We start from the raw sequence: 18,435 nt of genomic DNA on the forward strand, positions 1-18,435 counted from the left end.
TTTGACCAGATACAATGCTATTTTACAGTAAACAAATTGACAACAGACTTTCAGAACGCTTATAGGGAAGGGTATTCAACAAGCACAGCACTTACACAAATTACTGATGATTGGCTGAGAGAAATTGATGATAAAAATATTGTGGGGGCTGTTTTGTTAGACTTCAGTGCGGCTTTTGACATTATCGATCATAGTCTGGTGCTGGAAAAACGTATGTGTTATGGCTTTACACCCCCTGCTATATTGTGGATAAAGAGTTACCTGTCTAACACAGTGGGTGTTCTTTAATGGAAGCCTCTCCAACAAAATACAGGTAGAATCAGGAATTCCCCAGGAATGGGGATCCATAATATATACATATACAAATACCATAACCCCAATGCCACCATGGGGCACTCTGTTCACAACGTTGACATCAGCAAACTGCTCGCCCACACGACGCCATACTGCCCAATACAGTTGAAACCAAGATTCATCCGTAAAGAGCACTCTTCTTCAGCGTGCCAGTGGTCATTGAATATGAGTATTTTCCCACTGAAGTCGGTTACCAAAATCGACCTCTTTGGCATCAACTCAACTCGCCGTGTTTGGAGGAGGAGGAATGCTGCTTATGACCCCAAGAACACCCTCCCCACCTTCAAACATGGAGGTGGAAACATTATGCTTTAGGGGTGTTTTTCTGCTAAGGGGACAGGACAACTTCACTGCATCAAAGGGACGATGGACGGAGCCATGTACCGTCAAATCTTGGGTGAGAACCTCCTTCCCTCAGCCAGGGCATTGAAAATGGGTCGTGGATGGGTATTCCAGCATGACAATGACCCAAAACACACGGCCAAGGCAACAAAGGAGTGGCTCAAGAAGAAGCACATTAAGGTCCTGGAGTGGCCTAGCCAGTCTCCAGACCTTAATCCCATAAGAAATCTGTGGAGGGAGCTGAAGGTTCGAGTCGCCAAACGTCAGCCTCGAAACCTTAATGACTTGGAGAAGATCTGCAAAGAGGAGTGGAACAAAATCCCTCCTGAGATGTGTGCAAACCTGGTGGCCAACTACAAGAAACGTCTGACCTCTGTGATTACCAATAAGGGTTTTGCCACCAAGTACTAAGTCATGTTTTGCAGAGGGGTCAAATACTTATTTCCCTCATTAAAATGCAAATCAATTTATAACATTTCTGTCTCTCACTGTTCAAATAACCCTACCATTAAAATTATAGACTGATCACGTCTTTGTCAGTGGGCCAACTTACAAAATCAGCAGGGGATCAACTACTTTTTTTCCCTCACTGTATACAGTACCAGTCAAAAGTTTGGACACTACTCACTCCAGGGTTTTTCTTTATTTTTTACTATTTTCTACATTGTAGAATAATAGTGAAGACATCAAAACTATGAAATAACACATATGGAATCATGTAGTAACCAAAAAAGTGTTTAAAAAAATCACTATATATTTTATATTTGAGATTCTTCAAAGTAGCCACCCTTTGCCTTGATGACAGCTTTGCACACTCTTGGCATTCTCTCAACAAGCTTCACCTGGAATGCTTTTCCAACAGTCTTGAAGGAGTTCCCACATATGCTCAGCACTTGTTTTAATGTCTTCACTATTATTCTACAGTGTAGAAAATTGTAAAAATAAAGAAAAACCCTTGAATGAGTAGGTGTGTCCAAACTTTTGACTGGTACTGTATGTTTGAGCTGTTGACTTCTAGCGACGAAGAAGATGTGAGTTGGGAAAACAAAGTTCAACGAGCTCTGCCCCGCGACGTGTCTGAACGGTATGTAACGTTATGTAGCCTAGCTAACGTCATTATATCTCTAGCTGGCACAACACTGAAAGTTCTGACGTATATAAACGTTAGCTGTAAACATTATAAACCAGAGCCAGAATTGGCTTTGTTTAGCAAGCAAAGGCAACTACAGCAAGCCAAGATATAACCAACTAAAAGACTGCTAAATATCCAAAACAGTTTTTAGATGACCAGGGCGAAACATTTATACAAAGGCAAATATATTAGTCATTACAACAGCAAGGGGGAGCTAGCCTTTCTTGTCCATCATCAGCGCCTGTGATGGTTTCATCCAGAAGAAAAGTACTATCTGATCCTTCACTAACATTAGAGTAGAAGGTTTTGTCTACTTCTGTCAGCCTATACGTTTTATGCATGTTGGGCTCTACCATTCCTGCATTTACAAAGCTCTCTTTGGTAAAATGAGCATGGCACAGGCGACTACTTTTGAAAAGGTGCAACTCGTTTTTTCCCAGAAAATTTCAACAATCGGGATTCTGGACTTGTTTGAAAGATAAAGAAAAAGTTGGCTTGGTGTCTTGCATAAATGTTTTCTGTTTGGCTGTACTGTGACTTTCTCCAAAACAATGCTACTAGATTACCGATAACGGTAGGTTGACTCTGCGTCCAGGTAACCTAACCTACAGGGGTTGGGTTACGGCCGATGACATAATAATTTCCATTTGTGGAAGCTCGGTCTGGGTGAGGTCATTTGAGAATGCACAGAAAGTTTAAAAAATGACTATTTTGCTCAAAACATATTTTTTTGCACTTTAGTGTGTGCACTTAAGTGTATTTATACTTGTGATATCGCTTTTCAACTCCTTTAACGAGTTGGCAAGACAGCACAAATCAGGCTCAGGCCACTGCATGCAGCACTTGATACAGTTCCTGTATTTAAACATTCATGTTACAGAGCTAGCATGGAACCTGTTTATCCCCATTGTGCTAATAACAGCCTGTCTGGATTGAGTTACGGAGCACACTTGCTGTGTGTGTGTGGAGCCTCATTGTTGTTCACACTGACTTGATGGACACTAATTAGAAATAAGGACACCTGCTCTGTGACACAACCAATATAAACATTAATCTGCTTCCCAAATGGCACCCTATTCCCTATATAGTGCACTACTTTTGACCAGAGCCTAATGCACTATATAGGGAATAGGGTGCCATTTGGGATGCAACCTTAGAGTGTGAAATGCCTGGACAGGAAAAGCCTTTTGATTCTGTGATGTATTAGCCTGGTCCCAGATCTGTGTGTACTGTCTTGCCAATGCCTATGTCATTGTGTTTGGTGTGACAATGACCATAGGAGTTGGCAAGACAGCACAAATGGATCTGGTACCAGGCTAGTGCTGTAGTACTTTCAAGAGGGAATCTTGATTGTAGTAGTCATGCTTCTGAAAGGCAGAATACAGAAAAGCTCCTCAGTGAGGCTAGCTACAATTCTAATGTCACAGTCAGGCCTTGTAGTGTCTTCCCATTGTTTGCACACAAATAAACAAACTGTAGAACCTCAGTAGAATAAACACAACTTATTCTAAATGTGTATCTGTAGCTCAATTGGTAGAGCATGACGCTTGTAACGCCAGGGTAGTGGGTTCGATCCCCGGGACCACCCATACGTAAAAATGTATGCACGCATGACTGTAAGTTGCTTTGGATAAAAGCGTCTGCTAAATGGCATATTATTATATTATTCTGTCACTGTGTATTGTGTATTATTCATTACACTGTGGGAAATGTTGAAAACCTTTGTCATCTACCCTTAGAGCTCATGCTTGCCAAGTCAAAGAACTTCTGCTTACACAGAGTAGGCTACCGCCAACACAGCACTGTACTGTAAATAGCTATCTGGCTACAGTAAAGCAGTGAAGTAAAGCTAATGACTAACAGAAGGATGAGATGATGGATGCATCCTAAATGGCACCCTATTCCCTATACAGTGAGGCCCTGGTCAAAAGTAGTGCACTATATAGGGAATAGGTTGCCATTTGGGGAAGGCCTGCCCACTCAAAGACCTCTCCATCACAGTTGACAATTCCACTGTGTCCCCCTCCCAGAGCGCAAAGAACCTTGGCATGACCCTAGACAACAAAGCAGTGACTCGCTCCTGCAGGTTCATGCTCTACAACATCCATAGAGTATGACCCTACCTCACATAGGAAGCGTCGCAGGTCCTAATCCAGGCACTTGTCATCTCCCGTCTGGGCTACTGCAACTCGCTGTTGTCTGGGCTCCCTGCTTATGCCATCAAACCCTTGCAACTTATCTAGAATGCTGCAGCCCGCCTGGTGTTCAACCTTCCCAAGTTCTCCCACGTCACCCCGCTCCTCCGCACACTCCACTGGCTTCCAGTCGAAGGAGGAACTGTCCTTCCCTACCTTCAGGCTATGCTTAAACCCTACACCCCAACACCTCTGGTCTCTCTGACTTTGCTGATAGCTACTTTATCGAGGAAAAATTTACTTACTATGACTGTGATATGTGGTTGTCCCACCTAGCTATTTTAAGATTAATGCACTCTAGATAAGAGCGTCTGCTAAATGACAAAAATATACATGTAAAAAATGTCATTCTGCAATGAGTTTATTCTTCAAAATGTCTTCAAAATGAAATGTCCCCAGATGAACTTGTGGACAATATTTAATGTTGGTGTGATCATTACAGTCACAGTGTATATAATCAACATCACTCTCACCAACATGAACTCATCAACTCAGTGCAGTACCACTTAATAGTCAACAACAGCAGTAGAGCCACTATGTCTGGTTTAGATGTGTCTTTGTCTCGGCCAATGGAAACACACTGGACTTAGCTGAGCTAAGCTGGAGCAGACCTGGGTTCAAATACTATTTGAAATCTTTCAAATACTATTGAGCATTTGCCCTAGCCTTGACTGGAGTGCCAGGTTGACTGGGTTTGGATGTTTCAGATGTTTCTATTGGGTCTATGGAAACAGGCAACCTCAGAGTATTTGAAATGATTTAGAGTAGTGTTGGGACCCAGGTCTGAGCTGGCGACCAGCGCTGTGAGGCAGAGTGTTCCTGACAGGTTGCCGTGACCACAGGCGAGGCTCTCACTAACTGTTCCAAAGAGTGTTGTCACATCAGACCATGGCAGGCCTGGGAATCACAGTCACACAGACGTGAGCTGGTGAGTCCTCCTGTTGCTGCCTGCCTCTCAGTCCCTCTCAACAGGACACTGTTCTGTCTGACTCTGCAGGTTGGAGGAGACATAGAAATAGAATGTAAATAGAACGGTCCACCCATCACAAAACTTTGGATGGAAATGTCCGTTTTAGTCATTCTATGGTTGGAGCAGACAGCCCGGCCAACACAAGAGTTATACAAGTATAGAAACTCTTTGACTAACTCTCTCAGTCTATTTTTCAGGTCACGACATCCTTTCACCTGTCACACCAACTGTCTGCATTTTATGTGTTTTTGGCAAGATAAAAATAAGAATAGATTTTGTTTCCACCTCTCATTTTTGGAGGGTTGGAATCGATGCCTTGATAGTGGGACTGCAGTGCTCTCTCTCTCTCTCTCTTGCTCTCTCTCTGTGCATTTGCCATTAAGATTACTTGTGAGGGGAAAAGGAAGAATCTCCTAAGCCATATTATAATTAATGAATCAGGAAAAGAAAGACAGTAGGATTCTGGCAATGAAACAATATCACTGAAATCTAAGATCAATAACAGTGACAATAAACTACAAGTACACGAGATGAAAGGACTAGCGTCCAGTCCAGGAGGTGTATGTGTTCATCAATCTGCCTCACACTACAGAAAAAGGAGATAGGCTCCTGCCCTATGGAGCGTTCTGGCTCGGGAAAGCATTACTTACAAGACATGAAAGCAGCAATGTCTTACCGTGTTAAAATTAGGGAAGAGTCCCACAGCAGAGGACGTGTCCACTTGGTGGAAGGGCATAAAGGGTTTCATATCCAAAGTGGACTGCATCATCAGAGACGGAGTCCGCACCAGCGCAGGCAGTGTGTTGCTATGGCATGAACTTCCTGTGAAGACGGAGAGATAGATAGATAGAGAGAAAGGGAGATGGAGAGAGAGAGAGATGGAGAGAGAGAGATGAAGAGAGAGGGAGAGAGAGAGGAGAAGAGAGAGAGAAAGGGACAGAGAAATGGAAAGAGAGAGGGAAAGAGAAAGAGATAGAAAGAGTAGGGAAAAGAGAAAAGCAGAGAAAGAGAGAAATATTAACACATTTTCAGTTGAGGGCAGTATGATGTAGGGTTTCTATTCATAGCACTAGGACCAAACATAACACACACGAGGAGCTAACATGCAGAGAAAATACACTGTACACTGTGGCTGTGGTGAGCGCTGTGGCAGAGAATAGTGGAAAGTAACTCATCATGTTTTAAATGAAGCAGAACAAACGTCTCCACGCGCTCATAGGCTGGGGTAAGATGTGGAGTGTGTGTGTGCTGTGGTGTGAGTCAGCCTGGAAGGTAGGCTGGCTGGAGGAATGATGTAGTACAGTATGTTGGAGCAGAGGGAATGGAGCTAGGAGAATACCTCTGGGGCTGGGACTGGGGCTTGAGCACATTAACAGATCATACGTGATGCAACACAGTTCATTGGTATCGTAGTCATATCTGTGTATATCTACTTTATACATTTCAAAGGGAAATAAGGTTATTGCCTGTTCACTTCAGGCTTTCATACTCTATATATACAATACAAAAGCTTCATGCCCAAAGAAGTCTATGGAGCCCAGACCAAAATAAAAACGGTATTAACCAGCTGTGCACTACAGTAGATACTCTAACACAGAATTAAAAGCTCTCTTCTCTTCATCTTCCCTCCATATTATGCATGTGTGTGTGTGTGTTTGTTTGTGTGTGTGTGCATCTGTGTGTCTGCATACAAGAGTTCATCTTAGTAGAGATTTAATAGCATGTGAGATGATGAGTGACTCCATCTCAGAAACCCACAAGTGGTTTATAAGGCTTCTGAGTGCTGACACACGTACACACGCACGTACACACGCACACTCACAAACACACACTAACTTCAAATAGGTGCTCATATTCTTGTCAGTGATTCAAAATTCAAAATTTTTCAAAAAGAAGAAACATCAAGCTATTACTTCAAATTTCCCTTCATACTAAATCATACAGTGTTCAATGCCAAGAGAACATAAAATATCTAACTACAGCATCTGTGTTAGGCGCTGACACAGCAGGGATACTCTTTCAGCTAATTTCATAGAATTAGATCATCCATCAAGAGACATTTTGATTTAATAAAGCTACGCAGGAGATCACTGGGATGAAACCAACGTTTAAGGTGGAGATGAAGATCTACTGAGGGTTTTGTCTTTATATAATATACATTTACATTTACATTTTAGTCATTTAGCAGACGCTCTTATCCAGAGCGACTTACAGGAGCAATTAGGGTTAAGTGCCTTGCTCAAGGGCACATCGACAGATTTTTCACCTAGTCGGCTCGGGGATTAGAACCAGCGACCTTTCAGTTACTGGCACAACGCTCTTACCCACTAAGCTACCTGCCGCCTATATAGAGATGTAATGTAATACTGCAATCTATTCATGTAAAATATAACCTGTCTCATGATCATGTTGTCATGGGAGACACATGGTTAGAACCTCTAGATCTTACATGTTAAGATTTTTCCAGTGTTGACAGGAATTAAATTGTTTGGAATTGAGTTGTTTGTAATTTGATTTGTGTGTCTGGTCATTTCCATGTAAAAGGACCCATGAGCACCAACATGTGAAGTTCATAGGAGCATGTCAAATTGGGTGTCAAATGAAAGGTAAGAGTCTATTTTTATTTTTTTATTAAGGCATATATATACATTTTCCAACCACTTTCCATCCTAAAAATTTGGAATGAGAAAAAGGCTTTGATTTCTGGTCAAACAGATGGAAAAAGGGTCTTAGAAAACATCTACTAGAAAAAGTATTGAAAGGTATTAGAAATACATCAAAACACAATAATGTTGAAGTAAAGACCCCTGCAGACTAATATCAACACTTATATTTAGTTTTGGAGAAATGTTTCTGTCTTCTGTAAGTTTAAGAAACATTGCCTTGTGCCTTGAAATTCCGTTACCAAAAACCCACATATCTTTAAGATATTTTCATATAATGAGGATAATGAAAGTTCACAGAAGTAACAAGTAAAGGTAGACCTATCAATTAGTTATAGTGTTTTTACTGATATTAATTTTGTTTATGAATTATTAAGTGATTAAAACTCGAAATTCCGATACCAAATCGTTAATTTTAGCAATTGAATTGGCTACAATGGGAAGTCATAGTAGTTACAAACCACAGTTGGGTTCACAAGTTTAGACAGCACGGTACAGTAGAGTACAGTAGAGTGCAGTAAAGAAAAGTAGAGTATAGTTCAGTATAGTACACAGTAGAGCACACTAGAGTTGAATACACTATAATGTACTCTATTGTACTCAATCAATCAATACCATTTATTTATAAAGACCTTTTTACATCAGCAGATGTCACAAAGTGTTTATACAGAAACCCAGCCTAAAACCCAAAAGAGCAAGCAATGCTGTACTGAACATACCTCTACTGTACTGAACATAACTCCTGAGTGGCGCAGTGGTCTAAGGCACTGCATCGCAGTGCTAATCTGTGCCACTAGAGATCCTGGTTCGAATCCAGGCTCTGTCGCAGCCGGCCGCGACCGGGAGACTCATGGGCGGCGCACAATTGGCCCAGGGTAGGGGAGGGAATGGCCGGCAGGGATGTAGCTGAGTTGATAGAGCATGGCGTTTGCAACGCCAGGGTTGTGGGTTCGATTACCACGGGGGGCCAGTATAAAAAAAATAAATATGTATTCACTAACTGTAAGTCGCTCTGGATAAGAGCATCTGCTAAATGACGTAAATGTAAAATGTAAATGTAATAACTCTACTGTACTGTACGGAACTCTGTTTGTGAAACATAGATAGTCTATGAAACATAGATAGTCTATGATTTGTTCAGATTTGGTCCAGTCGAATTTTAATTCAGAGCAGATATTTAACAGCTTTTGGAAAACGTGGACACATAAAAAACTGAGAGATTTTACAGAGATTCTGTTACCAAACTTTGCATCTGCACAGTTCTTCCAGTAAATGTGTTTTTGTAAAATATTCAGTGTAAATTCTTAACAGTAGTCCTTGTGCATAAAGTTTGTTAAACTTTGAAATCAATGCTTTTTGTTTGGCATACATTTTAATGAAAAATCTGAGTCTGAGCGCAATTCCATTACCATGGAATTGCCCGTCTGCTGTCAATTCGTTATAACTGCATGAGCACATTGGCAACTGCCCCCCAACATTATGAAAGGCAAAATCCTATAATATCATGCGAGTTATCATATCATCCCAAGACCAAGAAAACAATAAACAACGGCATCACACAATCAGTAACTTGTGCATAGCTCATGTGATGCCAAATTGTTGTAAATCATCTCAAACGTTTTGTCCAGACTGTCTTGTCCAACTTCATGCCATGCGCTTCTCACTGTCAAAATGAAACTTCTTCAGTACAGCCTTCTACACTACGGCACACACACTTGATGTGTCTTTAAATCACTGATGTCCACACATTCTGTAGTTTACTTCACTTGAATCCAACACCACAACATCAACATTACTGGGTAGAATACTATGTCTGATACCATGAAACAATAAAGGATAAAAAATCCCTTTTCCCAGGAAGTAATGACCTAAACAGGTTTAACTTTCATTGGATTGTTTTATTACTCATTACTCAATGTATGACACATGAGCCTCTCACCACATTATTACCGCATCAGTCAGAACTTAATAAATGCCATTTAGCAGACGCTTTTATCCAAAACAACTTACAGTCATGCGTGCATTTTACGTATGGGTGGTCCCGGGAATCGACTCCACTATACTGACGTTGCAAGCGCCATGCTCTACCAACTGAGCTGCCTATCTAAATTACTTGGTACAATGAAAATGTGTATTGTTGGAAGTGAAAAGCTTATTTTTCTACCTTGCCACATACTCAAACATGGTTATTCTGCTAACCCATAATAAAGACCTCGGTGAGAAACACATGTGAGACCCAACTAGACCTTTGAAACTGGCCTCCCATTTCATAGCAGTGATTTACTTGTAGCTAGCCTTTACAAAGCCATCCCAGGAACAACAACAAACCATAAGAACAAGAACACAGGGTACTCTCTTTTCCAATAACACTTTTTGATTTCTTTCTTATGAGAACAAACACAACTGTGTTGTCATGAACCTTTTATAGATCTGAACACAATGTGATAGATCTAAAAGAAAAGTATTCAACCATAAACTTACAGGCTAAGTTGTGCTCTGAAGCGTGACTCTACTGATCAGATTCATTTATTTACAGTGAGTTATTGCCACACAACCATTTTTCACACAATCATGGTATTAGCTTTGGATATAACAGTATAGTAACTCTTCAGAAGAACCATCGCAGACTCTACCAGGACCAGTTGGCCCAGTCTTCCAGACCCTTGGAAGGGACGGGTTAGAGGTTAGGCCCTTAAGGAGGTCATTACTGTTTGCCTGGAGGTTAAAAGCTGGAGGCTGGAGGCCAGTATTCAGCCAAAGGCCTCCACCAAGGACCAGCCCGCGTTCACAGTCACACACTAGAACACTCATCACTGCTGCTGGGTCTGTCTAGTCTGTGATCAGCAACATGGCAGGGTGGTCTTCAAGGCCCATGGAGGGGTGACAGGTCAGAGGTTAGGCTCCTTCAGAAAGTAATTACTATCCAGCTTGGTTGCTGGAAACTTGAGTCTGGAGGCCAGTCCACTGCCTGCCTGCCTGCCCTTCATTCACACACTACAACACTCACCAGCTGCCTCTGTCCAGGCCAGGGCTAGTCATTAAAACTAGATGAAAGAACTGATGTGTCTGTAATGGTGTACCTGTAATGGTGTCCACATGTTTTTTTTATTTCTGTGGTGGTGAGAGTGTGAAGCTGTGTGTGTAGTAATGTGTTGTGAGCATGTCCTGTCTGTGTGGGCCTTACAAATAATGATCTTACAGAATACTTAATTCCTGCTCTGAAGTGATGTATCTAAATCATATGTACTGTAAATACAGTATGTTTGCATGTTTGTCCAATTTTCCTGGTTCTGTAGTTCTATTCATTAGAATATGTCATTTGAGAGAGATGTACTCGAGTCAAGATAAATATTGACTTTTGCTTTAGAGCTCAAGTCCCTTCAAAACAACTCATCAATATTCAGAGAATGGAATGATTACAGCCAAGTCCTGTTACCTGGGAAACTGTACCGTCAATGGTTAGTAGGTACCAGAGAGCTCATAAGTGGAGAATTCTAAACATGTGTTACTCTGAATAATCAGCTGAATTTCTGGGGGCAAATCAGCTGGATTATCTCTACAGAAAAATTATGATCAGAGACTGCCACAAATAACCAACAATCAAAAGACTAACAGAGCAACCAGTTTTTTTTGTACACTGATGTTGATGTTCAATTGTAATTAGTATGCTTTGTTTAATTGATTGGAAAAAACTGTATTGTACCTATATTGTATCTAGTGTTTTTAGGTGTGGTTTCCAACCTCACCTTCACAGCTTTTTACCTTGTTTTTATCTGCACCGTTTTGTCTTTCACTTGTCTTCTTTTGTGTGAATAAATACAACTAAATAAATACAAATATAAAACTAAACACCAGTTAGAGCCAGTGGTCTATACACTCCCCTCCGTATTTATTTGGACAGTGAACCTAAAATGTTTAATTTGGCTCCATACTCCAGTATTTTGGATTTGAGATCAAATGTTTCATATGAGGCGACAGTACAGAATGTCACCTTTTATTTGAGGGTATTTTCATACATATCTGTTTTATCGTTTAGAAATTAATTAACTTTATGTATCTAGTCCCCTCATTTGAAGGTGTCATAAGTATTTGGACAAATTCACTTATTGTATTACATTGTAAAAGTTTAGTACTTGGTCCCATATTTCTAGCATGCAATGACTACATCAAGCTTGTGACTCTACAAACTTGTTGGATACATTTGCGGTTTGTTTTGGTTGTGTTCCAGATTATGCTATGCCCAATAGAAATGAATGGAGTCACTTTTATTGTAAATAGAAATATAATATGTTTCTGAACAATTCTACATTAATGCGGATGCTACCATGATTACGGATAATCATGAATGAATCGTGTATAATGATGAGTGAGAAAGTTACAGATGCACAAAGATCATGCCTCCAAAACATGACCTCTCACCATTACCAATAACAGGGGAGGTTATATGATATTTATGCCTCTGTAACCAGGTTTCCATCCAACCTTTTTATGCAAGTAAAGTACACGTCGGATAGAGAATGCGGTTTATTAGGCTACCGAGGAAATAAGTTATGATTAACTTCACAAGGTGGTGAAAGTGCACGCGGTGATTGAAGCTCCTTTCCAATAAATATCCAGGGTCTTATTCTGGAGACATGATGATTGACACTTGGCTGCCTTTTGACAAATAAAATAAATCTCTCTCTTTTGTCCATAATAATCTCATCATGTAGGCTATCCTACCCGCATTGTATCTGCGAGCTGTAGGCTAGAGCGCACGTGCCAAGACCAGAGCGGGTTGAAAATGCGATGGAAAATGCGATGGAAACCCATTTAACTTGTATAATTTTTTTGGGACATGGGAGTTTAACCGCAAATTGTTTTATTTTTATGTGCACTATGTCATCACACACAGCCTTTTATCCGTCAATTTGATGGAAACACATCTCTGGTGGGAACATTTGCATATTGTTTTTACGCGGATTTCAGAATATTCACATGAAAATCTGTCGCCAGTTGGATGGAAATCTAGCTTCTAACTGAAAAATCTGAGCTCCACTGCAAAGATCCTTAATGTTTCATTTAATCTCTCTAAGTCTGATGCTGCTTTCTCAAACAGCCAGACTCAGAGTCGACTCAGATTCAGAGAGAGAGAGAGAGAAAGAGAGAGAGAGAGTTGGAGTCAGTCAGAAAGAGATAGTTAGATATTTAAATAATCCTGACCCCAGCATCTCTTTCATGTCTGTTTCATCATCTAATATGGGTCCTGGGATGGAGGAGGGAGTCTAAGAGTCCTGCTGGTACAGTAAATGAAATGAAACACCCCTATCCTGCCTTGCCTTGCATAACCCCCCTTGTGTTATGTATACATCTTCTATTGAGGTCCTTCGAGTATCTAGCCATGTTTGTGGACTTGTTGAGTGGTAACACTCACAGCTCTATCTCATCTGCCTCCCCCGCTGTTTCTACTACTAGCTCAATAAAGCTGCCAAGTAGGAAAGAAATACAAAACTAAAAGTTGTAGACCGCTTTGAGAGCTTGTTATTAAAGGAGAGGTTCATAACGTGACATGAAGGTTGAGAGATGAGAGTTGTTACATTTTCTGTTCTGATGGAGTGAAGGGTTTGACCCTCCTGTGGTGTATTATGGGAGCATTCGGCACACCCACAGAGGTATAAAGAACTGGAGACTGCGTCCAAGATATCCGACCGTTGTCTTTAACGTAATCTACTCACGTTCGCATACGCCTATTCATGGACCGTCTATATCTGGGTTGCGTCCGGTTTACACAGCCCAACTTCACATGCACACTAGCAATCAGTATGCACAGGGAGCAGTGCGAGCAGCGACGACTTCATCATGTCATCCAAAAACATGGCAGACATTGGATTAATATAACATTTTAATATCTTTGGCGGTGAGTGATGAAATAAAATTATATGGATTTTTTGTGCATAAAGGTGATGACTGAAGTGTCTTATTAGGAATTTTCAAATCGGACTTCTCTATGTGGCCATCTACGGAAATTGTGTTTCTGGGTCGGGGATCAGTGAAACTGCAGTACCGAAGCAAGACTGTAGGAGCAGTCGAAACCGTGCTTCTAGACCGGAACCTTGGCCCCTTGGGCACACCTCACCACCTAGCCATCAATCCCTCCTCCTCTCCCTCCTCGCCATCATTCCCTCCTCCTTTCTCTCCTCTCCATCATTCCCTCATCCTCTCTCTCTCCACCATTCCTTCCATCATTGTCTCCTCCTTTCTCTCCTCTCCATCATTCCCTCCATCATCCCCTCCTCCTCTCTTTCCATTCCACTCTGATTACAGTCTACCATTCCAAATAAAATGGAGTGCGGTGTGAAATTGTTATTTTCCCCAATGGCTACCCAACACCATGTCCTCTCCAACCACATTATCAAGGCTGGGTGACCCAACACCATGTCCTCTCCACCCAGCTTATCAAGGCTGGGTTACCCAACACCATGTCCTCTCCACCCAGCTTATCAAGGCTGGGTTACCCAACACCATGTCCTCTCCACCCAGCTTATCAAGGCTGGGTTACCCAACCCCATGTCCTCTCCACCCAGCTTATCAAGGCTGGGTTACCCAACCCCATGTCCTCTCCACCCAGCTTATCAAGGCTGGGTGACCCAACACCATGTCCTCTCCACCCAGCTTAATTAGGCTTTCAACAATGAGACCCTCTGTAGGATTTGATATCAACAAAATACGAGAAAGGTCCATTTGAAATTGGGAGTAAGTATAAAATGAAAATGTTTTTGCGTTTTGGCTGAAAAGTTTACAAGAATAGCATTATCATAGTATTAGGAGAAAATAAATAGGAATCTAATCTCATCCTATTATGAGAAAGGGAATGTGCCTTTGTGGTTGCAAGCCATTAGGTTTTTCATATACATTTTTAACCTTCAGTTGTTTTTCCAGGGCCAGTGAAATCATATCACTAGGTAGGGAAAATAAAATGATAGGATTACAGTGCTCGTGTATAACACTGTTAGCTAAGGTTCATGGTCAGCACAGCTTAGAATTGAAGTTGCCCCTAGGCACTGATCAAGGATCAGATGGCCATCCCCAAATCCTAACCTGAACCATTAGAGGGAAAAAGCAAAACCAACCTTAAATCAGTGTTTTGGGGCAAGTGTAAGTGTGCGACTCTATTCCCTATATAGTGCACTACTTTTGATCAGAGCCCTATGAGCGCTGGTTAAAAGTAGTGCACTATGTAGGGAATGTGGTGCCATTTGGGATACAGACAGGGAGGTTGATGCAGTATCGGGCCAGTCAAGGTGTCCCTTTGAGATAAAACAGTGTAATGACACCCCAGAGAGAGGGCCTGGCCACTGAACTGGAACACCAAGGGCATTCCTGCATTGTGTTTGTGTATTCTCATCTTTTTTCTCATTATTATTAGATTATTCTATCATGGAATATACTGTATGTAGCATGTCTGATTTATTCTCTTCCATTTAGAGTTACAGAATATAAACAGTTAATTCAGTGCTATTCTAGACCTGGTTCATCTTTCCATTTCTCCGGAAAATTAAGAATTTCACACTTTAAATACGTCCACGGAGGACCTACTTCTTAAAAGCTAATTAAAAAGTTGAATGATGTATTTAAGATGGACTAGTCTTTAGTTTAAGATTTGAGCATACTGTAGTTCACCTACAGAACAGAATGACCATTGTGTGAGTGAATTCGGATGCTGGTTAAAATAGCTCAAATATGACCAGGGTTTAGGCTATAAAACAGTTCAGTTAATCCACATAAATGATGAACATAATGCTAGGCACATACTCAGCCTGTCTGGGTCTGTAACAAAATACATGGTATGTGTCCCAAAATGGCACCCTATTCCCTATGTAGTGCACTACTTTTGACCAGGGCCCTGGTTCAAAGTAGTGTACTACATAGGGAATAGGGTGCCATTTTGGGACTCAGGCATCAGCTGGCCATTCCTGCCTCCCCACCAGCTAACAAGATATTAGACAGTCCTCTTTAGGCATCTCTGTGATTATTACAAGGCTATGAAATGATCCAACTATTTATTATGCCAGACTAGAGGACAGACAGTGTAGTTATTAAGATGTCTAGGAGGAGGACGAACATTCATTGTATTCATCCCAAATGGCACCCTAATTCCCTTTGGGCCCTGGTAAAAAGTAGTGCACTATAAAGGGAATGGGGTGCCATTTGGGAAACAGCCATTGATTCATGTTCAGCCATGCACCAAACATTTCAGGAAGAAAATCTAATAACGGACCAAATTCAATTTAAATGCAGATTTGAGGCGTCTCAGTCATGGCTGTATACCTCGGGGTCTGAGGTAGTTAAAATAAGTTGGATCTTTGTGCTTTTGAACTCAATTTATTTGCAAACGTAGTTTGTTTCCTCTCCGAAGAAAATCACCTGATGAGCAGGGAAAATTACATTACAGCTGAAAATAAGTTAATGTCCTTATACAGCACATCAACACAAACAGTTGGTGATGTTCTGGACTGATGATGAATAAATAAAGGTAGAATTTGATTAGGATATTTGAGATGAGGTTTCTTACAATGAACTCCTTAGAGTGCTGGCAGATAACTGCACACACACACACACACACACACTGGCTTAATCTGTCGGTTAAAACAGGCATAGAGAATCCTACAGTCTGAGAGAAATGTGTGATTTTTCCTATAATGTCAACCACATGTAACCACAGGGACAGCTCTTCACTAAAGATAAACCAATGCATTTGCACGTAGCTCCCATAGGCGCCATAGGAGCAAGTGAGCCACTGACTGAATCACAACCGCACATTACAAATCAGGATTTCATTTGAGATTTTTAGAAAATGTTACATTTAAAAGGACTTGAACAAGAATGGTTTTCAACATGGTAAGCTAGGCTATAATATAATGTGCCTCTGCTGCTACTTTTAGGAACAGTGTAGCACATAAATGATCTATTTCACTACAGTCTACTCTAAATGGATTATGCATACACATGTCAAACATTACTGACATAAGATGATATTGAGAGTCTATTGTACTTTAGCCTGTTTGTGTAGATTTAAGGTTGAGTGTCAGTTCTAAACACTAAAGCAGTTCTGTCATGTACTATACAGTACTGAGTAGGGTAGGCATATGTTACATATTGTATCTGAGTTGGATTGAGATCTCACGCTGCCATTTGTTGAGTGGATCTATGACTGCATCCCAAATGACACCCTATTCCCTATATAGTGCACTACTTTTGACCAGGGCCCTATGGGCTACATAGGGATGCAGGCTATGTCTATGGACATTACAGGGAACTGAGCACATATTATACAACCAGTTGTGTTTTCATCACACTATATGAGTGGGTGGCCAATCTATCTCTGTCTCTCTCAATGTGTGTGTACAGTGACTCACAAGGTGTGTGACTCAATCCTGTTGCATTGGGTGTGGGAGAAAGGAGGAGGAGGAGTGAGGAGGAGAAGGAGAAGAAGGAGGTGGTGGAGTGCTCCGGGGTGTACAGTACTTGAGCCCCACAAAAAAGGGGCTTCCTTCCAAGGAGTCACAGAAATGATTTCTCTGTTATTATGGGCCTTCTGGGAGGGCAATGCCTGTGAGAACAGCAGCCAGAGCCTTTCAAAAATCCATCATGTTTTCTGTGAACCTGTGAACCCTAATAGTGCTAAGACACTAGGGAGTGGGCAACCACTAGCAGCCGCTAGGCTACAGATTGCTATTGGAATGTGAATGCAACAAGCCGAACATGATGCATTGTATGGTTTCCTGAGGAGTGTGGAGATTCCCCTGGACTATTGAAGAGAACAGCAATATGTCAGACTGCAATGTGTTGTGGTTGCAAATCACAACAGAGACAAAGAAAGAAAAATGACACCACTCAATCTGTCAACTTCCCTCCGCTCTGTGTGATAAAATCTCTAATGTGAAAATTACTGAAAAAGGGCATGGAATGAATTAATAATCAGATAATCGTGAGTTAATAACGGAATAAATGTGATAATGTGACTGAACTGTAATTGGAACCCGGTTGTTTGTGGGATTCAAGATCGGGTTAGCCCACTGAGCTAAAAACCATTAAAAAAACAAAAAAACAACGACACAAAAACAAAGTTTCCTTTTCTTTTTAATTGTTTTCCTTTTATCTTTTTATCTTTTGTTATTTTTTTGTATTTTACACCCTTTTTCTCCCCAATTTCGATCTTGTCTCATCGCTGCATCTCCCCAACGGGCTCGGGAGGTGAAGGTCGAGTCATGTGTCCTCCGAAACATGACCTGCCAAACCGCGCTTCTTAACAGCCACCCGCTTAACCCGGAAGCCAGCCGCACCAATGTGTCGGAGGAAACACCGTCCGGCTTGCCACAAGTGCCTGTACTGTACCTCAGTTCTGCGAGTGCTTTTACATGCACTGTATATCGTTTTACAATGAAACTGTATGTGAATGTGGCTTGTCTAATCAAGGTACGTTTTTCCTCTGAGAAAGAGCGGCATTACATTAGTGATGTTAAATTTCAACTCAGCACACACACCTGAGTGTTTGCTGTTATCAATAAATTCATATCATAATACGTTGTTCCTTGTTGTGCAAATTATTGTTGTTTTAGCTCTACCGTTTCCATGGAGACTTAGGAACAGAAGGAGGAGGGGGACCTCTGTCACACACACTCACACACATCCCCCCAGACATCCCCCTCTCACGCTATATAAAATAAGAAGCTTATTCTCTAATTGACACACACATAGCAACTGTAGAGCATCATCCATCCCCTCATCCCCTAAGCTCTG

General features: G+C 41.3%; 1 protein-coding gene across 3 annotated transcripts in view; it reads right to left on the reverse strand.

Annotated features, from left to right (window-relative positions):
• LOC121554968 (zinc finger protein 385B-like) overlaps positions 1–18,435 on the reverse strand; it is a 171,856-nt gene that overhangs the window by 45,050 nt on the left and 108,371 nt on the right. For all 3 annotated transcript variants that reach the window (XM_045212106.1, XM_045212108.1, XM_045212107.1), the window contains one exon: positions 5,670–5,815. In XM_045212106.1, the coding sequence (XP_045068041.1) occupies positions 5,670–5,815 (146 nt within the window). The remainder of the gene's footprint in view (positions 1–5,669; positions 5,816–18,435) is intronic.

The sequence above is a fragment of the Coregonus clupeaformis genome, chromosome 40, assembly GCF_020615455.1.
Source record: "Coregonus clupeaformis isolate EN_2021a chromosome 40, ASM2061545v1, whole genome shotgun sequence".
NCBI classification, from domain to species: Eukaryota; Metazoa; Chordata; class Actinopteri; order Salmoniformes; family Salmonidae; genus Coregonus; species Coregonus clupeaformis.